The sequence below is a fragment of the Pristiophorus japonicus genome, chromosome 1 (genome assembly GCF_044704955.1).
Source record: "Pristiophorus japonicus isolate sPriJap1 chromosome 1, sPriJap1.hap1, whole genome shotgun sequence".
NCBI classification, from domain to species: domain Eukaryota; kingdom Metazoa; phylum Chordata; class Chondrichthyes; family Pristiophoridae; genus Pristiophorus; species Pristiophorus japonicus.
In genome coordinates, this window is record NC_091977.1 from 410,694,124 (window position 1) to 410,704,894 (window position 10,771).

Consider the following 10,771-nt stretch of genomic DNA (forward strand, 5'->3'; position numbering starts at 1 on the left):
AATTAGAGTATTATGTTCAATTCTGGGCACCGCACTTTAGGAAGGATGTGAAAGCTTGAGAGAGGGTGCAGAAAAGATTTACCAAAATGGTTCCAGGGATGAGTTACGTGGATGGACTAGAGAAGTTGGGCTGGTTCTCCTTAGAGCAGAGAAGATTGTGAGGAGATTTGATAGAGGTGTTCAAAATCATGAGGGGTCTAGACAGAGTAGATAGAGAGAAATTGTTCCCATTGGTGGAAGGGTCGAGAACAAGAGGACACAGATTTAAGGTGGTGATTGGCAGAAGGTCCAAAAGGAAAAACTTTTTTTTTTAAATAGAGCGAGTGGTTCTGATCTGGGATGCATTGCTTGAAAGTGTGGTGGAGGCAGATTCAATCATGGCTTTCAAAAGGGAATTCGATAAGTAGCTGAAATAAAAAGGAATTGCAGGGCTACGGTGAAAGGGCAGGGGATTGGGACGAGCTGAAGTGCTCTTGCAGAGAGCCAGTTCGGACTCGATGGGCTGAATGGCCTCCGACTGTGCTGCAACAATTATATGATTCTTGGAGCAAAGCTTGTAGAGGAACAGGGTAACTCACACAGCAACTTCCTAATTTCCATATTTAATTGTGCTTGTATGAACGCCGGAATGTTACCGTCTGATTTCCTCCTTTAACGGTGAGCGCTGATAGCCTCACTGCTATTCTTACCGCAAAACCCTGGGCAACGCAAGGAAATCTCTGCAACTTCTGAAACCATTAGGATTGTATGGACTGAGGAAAATCTTGTGTATTTTCTCCATAAAATCCTGAGAGCGGAACATTTACAGGCCTGGATGAAATGTATCCCAGGCTGAAGAGAAGCAAAAAAGGAAATAGCAGAAGCTCTGACCATCATTTTCCAATCCTCTCTGGCTACAGGTGCAGTGCCGGAGGACTGGAGGACTGAGAACGTGGTACCTTTGTTTAAAAAGGGACAAAAGGATAGACTGAGCAATACCAGGCAGTCAGCCTAACCTCGGTGGGTTGGAAAATTATTGGAAAAATTCTGAGGGATAGGATAAATCTTCATTTAGAAAGACACAGATTAATCAAGGATAGTCAGCAGGATTCGTTAAGGGAAGGTCATGTCTGACTAACCTGATTTAATTTTTTGAGGTAACAAGGAGGGTCGGTGAGGGTAGTGCATTTGATGTAGTGTATATGGATTTTAGTAAGGCTTTTGATAAGGTCCCACATGACAGACTGGTCATGAAAGTAAAAGCCCATGGGATCCAGGGCAAAGTGGTAAGTCGGATCCAAAATTGGCTCAGAGGCAGAAAGCAAAGGATAATGGTTGTTGGGTGTTTTTGTGACTGGCAGGCTGTTTCCAGTGAGGTCCTGCAGGGCTCAGTACTAGGTCCCTTGCTTTTTGTGGTATATATCAATGATTTAGACTTGAATGTAGGGGGAATGATTAAGAAGTTTGCAGATGATACTAAAATCGACTGTGTGGTTGATAATGAAGAAGAAAGCTGTAGACTGCAGGAAAATATCAATGAACTGGTCAGGTGGCCAGAACAGTGGCAAATGGAATTTAATCCGGAGAAGTGTGAGGTAATGCATTTGCGGCAGGCTAACAAGGCAAGGGAGCACACATTAAATGGGCGGACACCGAGAAATGTAGAGGAACAAGGGGACCTTGGAGTGCATGTCCACAGATCCCTGAAGATAGCAGGCCAGGAAAATATGATTTAAGATGTACGGAATACTTGCCTTTATTAGCCGAGGCATAGAATACAAGAGCAGGGAAGTTATGCCTGAACTGTATAAAACACTAGTTCGGCCACAGCTAGAGCACAGTGTGCAGTTCTGGTCACCACATTACAGGAAAGATGCGATTGTACTAGAGAGGGTACAGATGAGATGTACGAGGATGTTGCCAGGACTGGAGAATTTTAGCTATGAGGAAAGATTGGATAGGCTGGGTTTGTTTTCTTTGTAACAGCAGGCCGAAGGGAGACCTTATTGAGGTGTATAAAATTAAGAGGGGCCTAAATGGAATTTAATCCGGAGAAGTGTGGGGTAATGTATTTGCAAAATAATGCAAATTGCAAAGTGCTGCAGTACAGAGAGACCTGGGGGGGTCCTTGTACATGAAACACAAAAAGTTAGTATACAGGTACAGCAAGTAATCAGGAAGACAAATAGAATGTTGGCCTTTATTGCAAGGGGGATAGAGTATAAAAGCAGAGAAGTCCTGCTACAACTGTACAGGGTATTGGTGAGGCCATACCTGGAGTACTGCATATAGTTTTGGTCTCCGTATTTAAGGATATACTTGCATTGCAGGCTGTGCAGAGAAGGTTCACTAGGTTGATTCAGGAGATGAGGTGGTTGACTTATGAAGATAGGTTGAGGGAGTTGACTTATGAAGATAGGTTGAGTAGGTTGGACCTAGACACATTGGAGTTCAGAAGAATGAGAGATGATCTTATTGAAACTTATAAGATAATGAGGGGGCTTGACAAGGTGGATGCAGAGAGGATTTGTCCACTCATAGGGGAAACTAAAACTAAGGGACATAGTCTTAGAATAAGGAGCCGCCCATTTAAAACTGAGATGAGGAGAAATTTTTTCTCTCAGAGGGTTGTAAATCTATGGAATTCTCTGCCCCAGAGAGCTGAGGGGTTGGGTCATTAAATATATTAAAGGCGGAGATAGACAGATTTTTGAGCGATAAGGGAGTAAAGGGTTATGGGGAGCGGGCAGGGAAGTGGGGCTGAGTTGGTGATCAGATCAGCCATGATCTTATTGAATGGCGGAACAGGCTCGAGGGGCCAAATGACCTGCTCCTGTTTCTTGTGTAGAATGGATAGGACGAACCCATTTCCCTTAGCAGAGGGGTCAAGAACCAGGGGGCATAGATTTAAAGTAATTGGTAGGGGGTTTGGAGGGGATTTGAGGGGAATTTCTTCACCCAGAGGGTGGTTGGAGTCTGGAATTCACAAACTGAAAGGGTGGTAGAGGCAGAAACGCCCATCACATTTAAAATGTACCTGGATGTGCACCTGAAGTTCCCTAACTTATAGGGCTATGGACCATAGAAACATAGAAAATAGGTGCAGGAGAAGGCCATTCGGCCCTAAAGCCTGCACCGTCATTCAATGAGTTCATGGCTGAACATGCAACTTCAGTACCCCATTCCTGCTTTCTCACCATATCCCTTGATTCCTCTAGTAGTAAGGATGACATCTAACTCCTTTTTGAATATATTTAGTGAATTGGCCTCAACAACTTTCTGTGGTAGAGAATTCCACAGGTTCACCACTCTCTGGGTGAAGAGGTTTCTCCTCATCTCGGTCCTAAATGGCTTACCCCTCCCTTATCCTTAGACTGTGACCCCTGGTTCTGGACTTCCCCAACATTGGGAACATTCTTCCTGCATCTAACTTGTCTAAACCCGTCAGAATTTTAAACGTTTCTATGAGATCCCCTCTCATTCTTCTGAACTCCAGTGAATACAAGCCCAGTTGATCCAGTCTTTCTTGATATGTCAGTCCCGCCATCCCGGGAATCAGTCTAGTGAACCTTCGCTGCACTCCCTCAATAGCAAGAACGTCCTTCCTCAAGTTAGGAGACCAAAACTGTACACAATACTCCAGGTGTGGCCTCACCAAGGCCCTGTACAACTGCAGTAACACCTCCCTGCCCCTGTACTCAAATCCCCTCGCTATGAAGGCCAACATGCCATTTGCTTTCTTAACCGCCTGCTGTACCTGCATGCCAACCTTCAATGACTGATGTACCATGACACCCAGGTCTCGTTGCACCTCCCCTTTTCTTAATCTGTCACCATTCAGATAACAGTCTGTCTCTCTGTTTTTACCACCAAAGTGGATAACCTCACATTTATCCACATTATACTTCATCTGCCATGCATTTGCCCACTCACCTAACCTATCTAAGTCACTCTGCAGCCTCATAGCATCCTCCTCGCAGCTCACACTGCCACCCAACTTAGTGTCATCTGCAAATTTGGAGATACTACATTTAATCCCCTCGTCTAATTCATTAATTTACAATGTTAACAGCTGGGGCCCCAGCACAGAACCTTGCTACAGTACCCCACTAGTCACTGCCTGCCACTCTGAAAAGTACTCATTTACTCCTACTCTTTGCTTCCTGTCTGACAACCAGTTCTCAATCCACGTCAGCACACTACCCCCAATCCCATGTGCTTTAACTTTGTACATTAATCTCTTGTGTGGGACCTTGTCGAAAGCCTTCTGAAAGTCCAAATACACCACATCAACTGGTTCTCCCTTGTCCACTCTACTGGAAACATCATCAAAAAATTCCAGAAGATTTGTCCAGCATGATTTCCCTTTCACAAATCCATGTCACCTCTTTCCAAATCCGCTGCTATGACATCCTTAATAATTGATTCCATCATTTTACCCACTACCGATTTCAGGCTGACCGGTCTATAATTCCCTGTTTTCTCTCTCCCTCCTTTTTTAAAAAGTGGGGTTACATTGGCTACCCTCCACTCCATAGGAACTGATCCAGAGTCTATGGAATGTTGGAAAATGACTGTCAATGCATCCGCTATTTCCAAGGCCACCTCCTTAAGTACTCTGGGATGCAGACCATCAGGCCTTGGGGATTTATCGGCCTTCAAGCCCATCAATTTCCCAACACAATTTCCCGACCAATAAGGATTTCCCTCAGTTCCTCCTTCTTACTAGACCCTCTGACCCCTTTTATATCCGGAAGGTTGTTTGTGTCCTTCTTAGTGAATACCAAACCAAAGTACTTGTTCAATTGGTCTGCCATTTCTTTGTTCCTAGTTATGACTTCCCCTGATTCTGACTGCAGGGGACCTACGTTTGTCTTTACTAACTTTTTTGTCTTTACATATCTATAGAAGCTTTTGCAGTCCATTTTAATGTTCCCTGCAAGCTTCCTCTCGTACTCTATTTTCCCTGCCCTAATCAAACCCTTTGTCCTCCTCTGCTGAGTTCTAAATTTCTCCCAGTTCCCAGGTTCGCTGCTATTTCTGGCCAATTTGTATGCCACTTCCTTGGCTTTAATACTATCCCTGATTTCCCTTGATAGCCACACCTTCCCTTTTTTCTTTTTATGCCAGACAGGGATGTACAATTGTTGTAGTTCATCCATGCGGTCTCTAAATGTCTGCCATTGCCCATCCACTGTCAACCCCCAAGAGCTGGAATGTGGGATTAGGCTGGATAGCTCTTTGTTGTCCGGCGTGGACACGATGGACAGAAATGACCTCCTTCTGTGCTGGAAAATTCTATGATTCTTTGATTTATACAACAGGGTGGGAAAGGTAATCAAGTTCATTTTTATCCCTCAGCTCGTTGATAAAAATGGGTGAGTGAATGTGTGGCAATATCAGTATGAATCACACAATACTGAGATCACCGTACATTCGCCCATTTTTTGTGCTGATCACAGAAAACTGATGGATCAAAATGTTGATAAAAGGAACATGTTCTCTTTCCAACATTACAGTGTCCCTGGTCCAGATGCGATTTGTCAAACCATCGTAATCCGACCCTAAGCCTGAGTGGAGAGCCGGCTCTGGCGGAGTGACGGGACCGTCCCCACCCACCTCAGAGATTCAGCACCGGGACACTTAGTGTTAAACCAGGGGCTTGTCGCAGTTTGCGCTCGACAGGCGGCAGTAACCCTGAGCCGTGTTGCCGGCGCCGTGTGCTCAGGGGGCCGGCGGCCGGCGACACTTCGGAAATCGCAATCGTCAACAAGTGCGTCACGGCCTCTTACATACCCGACCGAGAGAAAGAATAAAACCCCGGGGCGGGGGGACGAGATCACAGGGGGAATTAAAAAAAAACCCTGAGCGAGCGAGTCCGTCACCTGCACATCCCACCCGGCCGCCTCCAGCTGAGCCCTGGCCCGCTCCTCCAGCGCCCCGGTCAGCCGCACCAACCGCCGCGTCTGCTCCTCCCGCTCGGCACCCTCCGCCATCTTGGCCCCTCCGCCGCTTCCGGTCTGCGCCAGCCCACGCTGCGGCTGGGTGTGCCGGTTCCTGGAGCAGGGCGGCGGAGCTGAAGCGCCCGGTCGCAGCACAAAGTGCATCGAGGAAGAGCATTCGCACCCTATTACCGCCACTGGAGCCTGGACTTTCCATCTCCCCTTCCCTTCCCCGCCCTCTCCTAGCTCCTCTGTCAGCAGTGACTCAGTTGGTCTCTTGAGTTCTGAAGGTTGTCGGTTCAAGTCCCACTCCAGAGACTTTTGAGCACATCAATCGAGGCTGTCACTCCAGTGCAGTGCTGAGGGAGTGCGGCACTGTTAGAGGTGCCGTCTTTTGGATGAGACGTTAAACTGCCCTCTCAGGTGGACATAAAAGATTCCATGGCACTATTGCAAAGAAGAGCAGGGGAGTTATCCTGGTATCCTGGCCAGTATTTATCCCTCAATCAACATCACTAAAACAGATTATCTGGTCAAAATCACATTGCTATTTGTGGGAGCTTGCGCAATGTGTGCGCGATTTGGCTGCTGTGATTCTACATTACAACAATGACTACACTCAAAGTACTTAATTGGCTGTACAGTGCTTTGAGGCATCCAGTGGTCTTGAAAGGCACTATATCAATGCAAGTCTTTCTTAATGATAAACTTTATTTTATTTCATCAATTAAACAAATGTTATCTGTTCCTAATGTATATAGTAGTTTTTATATATTTTGTCCTTGAAATTTCACAGGATTCTACTGATCTCCTGTTGTAACTCCAGTGGGAGGCTGCCAAAACCACAAGCGAAATGGTGCAAGTAGTTATTTACGCTATTTTCCTGGAGGTTTCATCGGTCTCCTGCCAGAATTGTGGTGGGAGACAAGTAGAACCACCGCAGAATTTCAGGGCCTTATTTTTTTTTGCATGAAAAGATTGGGCAACATAGCACCCATTTTTCATATGCTACACGGCCTACTAAAGCCCCAAATGGAAGGCAGAAGTGCGTCAATCAGCATATTGGGTAAGAACCAATAAGAGGCATCCATTACCCACTCCTGAAGCAGGCGTTAGGCCCGATCCAACCTGCGGTCCCACTTAGCCGAGGCCGCTGCGACCCTAAAATGTTGAACTCCCTAGCAAAAACAGTTGAATACAAGTCAGAGATAGTTGTGATGAAACGGTACAGACCACACCTTGAGTGATGTGTCGATTTCTGGTTGCCAAGAAACAATGGAGAGATTCAAATCCTGGAGGCAGTGCAGAGAAGAGCCATTGTCAGGCATTATGAGAATCTTCTATCATCTACACCACTAGCCTCACACACTGCTCAAGGCACAGCTCCCCCATCACTCACCTACCAACAATCTATGCCAAACACAAGGCACACCTCATGTTCCTAGCTTCACCTCACCTACTTGGAGGAGACTATGCTGCTCATTTTTGGCAGGTGCATGGCTGAGCCCTTGGCCATCGACAAGGCTGAAAGAATACAAGATGTCGGTATCCTCATACGTTACCCTCCTTCTCTCATCTCACTTCCCCCTCATCCCACAATCCTTTCTGCTTTACAAGCTGCATATGATGTAAGCACCTCTTGTTTTACCCCTCACCACCCTTGTGCCTTCCTCATTTCAGACACCCAAGAGATAAAGCCTGCCAAACAAGTGGTTGACCAAGAAGAGTGAAGAAGAAGGGGAAGAAACACCATCACGCGATTTGACATTCCCAGCCACCAGCTCCCTGAGGTCGACCTGCAAGGCCATTTGCAGTGTCCCCCACTGAAAGTTAGCAGCCTTCCATCAGCCATGCTACAGCCCCCCATCAGCCATGCTGCAGCTCCAGGGTAGCACTGCGTAAGAGCACTAGGATAGGCAAAGGCACACGCAAGACACTCATTAAGAGAGTCTTGCACAAGCTGATATTTTGATGTAATATTGGATGCATATATGGATAAAGTTGGATTGGAAAGTTTGATTTGTGGTGGCTTTTATTTCAGCATTGTGGTCAACTGGCGGTCAGTAACAGAGGGGAGTTAAGATGTGGGACAAATGTTGAAAGGGGAATTTGTACCACAGGCGGATGATTCGATCCCATATATCCCGGCCAGAAAGGGGCTGTCTGGGTTGCCTCCTTCCGCTTTCTCCTCTTCTGCTTCATTCTCTTTTGCTTTTTCTTCTTCCTTCTCCTCCCTCTGTGATCAGCTTGTTCCCTTTGCTGCTTCTGCTCCATCGCCATGTCATTCTGCAACCCAAGGGGGTCTGTATCTAGAACCACCAGAGCTGGGAGCAAGAAGTGTTCTCAGAGCATTCCATTTAGAGCCAAAGCCTTGCAAATGTCCAGCAGCACTCACTGCACTCCCTTCACACTTTAACAACTTTTTACATGTATTATACTAAGCCACTATTCTTATAAAATGTAAAGAAACCAAAAGCAAAAATCTAAACTTACATGAAAGTTGCAGGTGTCCCTTTAAGAAGCGCTGGTAGGGGGCCCGTCATACAGCTGCATGCATGTTCTGCCGTCAGCTTTGGTTAGGGCGTTAATAAAAGTGGGGACATCCAAAATACTAAAGCGTGCATCAATTCAGCGTTGTAAACTAATTAACGTCACAATCTGACTCATTGAAATATCTGGAGTGAACGCAGGCAATGGCAGCGCTGCCGATATGCCCAAAATGGTGGCTGCCGCATTCCGCGCCTGATGTGGGCAGATGTGAGTCGACCGAATTTTTTCTTTTAAACCGGCTTAACAGCCGGCGCAAACAGTTTCAATTTCCCGGCCAGATGGTTTTAATTGAGATTAAATAAAATTGTTGCCTGGCTAAAAGATCTGAAGAAATTCCTTCAAAATTTGAATGGCTTGTAAAATGGAAGAAGGTAGAAGATGCAGGAGTTAGAGGTCAGGGTTGGGATGGGGACAGTCGATTAGGTGGGCAAACCTCTGAACTCTTAAATGACCATTACAGTACAGCAAACAACATGTGGCAGTGTGCGTGCACTTTGGCGTGTTGTGGTTAACGTTACGTGGTGTTCAGTGGAGCTCGGCACGAACGAGCAGCAGCTGATGTCACGTGGGGTGGGGTGGCGTAAAAGAGAATAGCAAAGTAAGAAAGAGTAAAAGTGAAGAGTAGAGTAAAAGAGAGGAAAGGTATGAAGGCAGAGTTGGCTAAAGTGGACTGGGAAAATAGATTAAAGTGCGGGACAGTTGATGAGCAGTGGCAGATATTTAAGGAGATATTTCATAATTCTCAACAAAAATATATCCAAATGAGAAGGAAAGACTCTAAGGGAAGGGATAATGATCCATGGCTAACTAAGGAAATAAGGGATGGTATCAAATTGAAAACAAGGGCATACAAAGTGGCCAAGACTTGAGGATTGGGAAACTTTTAAAAGCTAGCAAAGAATGACTTAAAAAATAAATAAAGAGAGGGAAGATCGATTATGAAAGTAAACTAGCACTAAATATAAAAACAGATAGTAAGAGTTTCTACAGGTACATAAAAACGAAAAGAGTGGTTAAAGTAAATGTTGGTCCCCTAGAGGATGAGACTGAGGAATTAATAATGGAGAACAGGGGAATGGCAGAGACTTTGAACAAATATTTTGTATCGGTCTTCACAGTAGAAGACACTAAAAACATCCCAATAATAGATAATCAAGGGGCTATAGGGAGGGAGGAACTTAATACAATCACTATCACAAAAGAAGTAGTACTTGGTAAAATAATGGGACTAAAGATGGACAAGTCCCCTGGACCTGATGGCTTGCATCCTAGGGTCCTAAAAGAAGTGGCTGCAGAGATAGTGGATACATTGGTTGTAATCTACCAAAATTCTCTGGATTCTGGGGAGGTCCCAGCAGATTGGAAAGCCGCAAATGTAACGTCTCTATTTAAAAAAAGAGGCAGACAGAAAGCAGGAAACTATAGATCAGTTAGCCTAACATCTGTTGTTGGGAAAATGCTGGAGCCCTTTATTAAAGAAGCAGTAGCAGGACATTTGGAAAAACATAATTCAATCATGTCAGAATGGTTTTATGAAAGGGAAATCATGTTTGACAAATTTGCTGTTGTTCTTTGATGATGTAACGAGCAGGGTGGATAAGGGGGAACCAGTGAATGTGGTGTATTTGGATTTCCAGAAGGCATTCGATAAGGTGCCACATAAAAGATTACTGCACAAGACAAAAGTTCACTGGGCTGGGTGTAATATATTAGCATGGATAGAGGGCTGGCTAACTAATAGAAAACAGAGAATCAGGATAAACGGGTCATTTCCGGTTGGCAAACAATAACTGGTGGGGTGCCGCAGGGATCGGTGCTGGGTCCTCAACTATTTACAATCTATATTAATGATTTGGATGAAGGGCCCGAGTGTAATGTAGCCAAGTTTGCTGATGGGTGGGAAAGCAATTTGTGAGGAAGACACAAAAAATCTGCAAAGGGATATAGACAGGCTAAGTGAGTGGGCAACAATTTGGCAGATGGAGTACAATGTGGAAAAATGTGAGGTTATCCACATTGGCAGAAAAAATAGAAAAACAAATTATAATTTAAATGGAGAAAAATTGCAAGGTGCTGTAATACAAAGGGACCTGGGGCTCCTTGTGCATGAAACACAAAAAGTTAGCATGCAGGTACAGCAAGTAATCAAGAAGGCAAATGGAATATTGGCCTTTATTGCAAGGGGGATAGAGTATAAAAGCAGAGAAGTCCTGCTACAACTGTTCAGGGTATTGGTGAGGCCACACCTTAAGTACTGCATACAGTTTTGGTCTCCGTATTTAAGGAAGGATATACTTGTA

At 45.1% G+C, this 10,771-nt stretch overlaps 1 protein-coding gene across 2 annotated transcripts in view; it reads right to left on the minus strand.

Annotated features, from left to right (window-relative positions):
* Nucleotides 1-5,981, minus strand: part of LOC139275064 (NSFL1 cofactor p47-like) — an 85,755-nt gene extending 79,774 nt beyond the window's left edge. For both annotated transcript variants that reach the window (XM_070892017.1, XM_070892009.1), the window contains exon 1: nucleotides 5,865-5,981. In XM_070892017.1, the coding sequence (XP_070748118.1) occupies nucleotides 5,865-5,975 (111 nt within the window). In that variant the 5' untranslated portion in view covers nucleotides 5,976-5,981. The remainder of the gene's footprint in view (nucleotides 1-5,864) is intronic.
* Nucleotides 5,982-10,771: the final 4,790 nt, after the last annotated feature.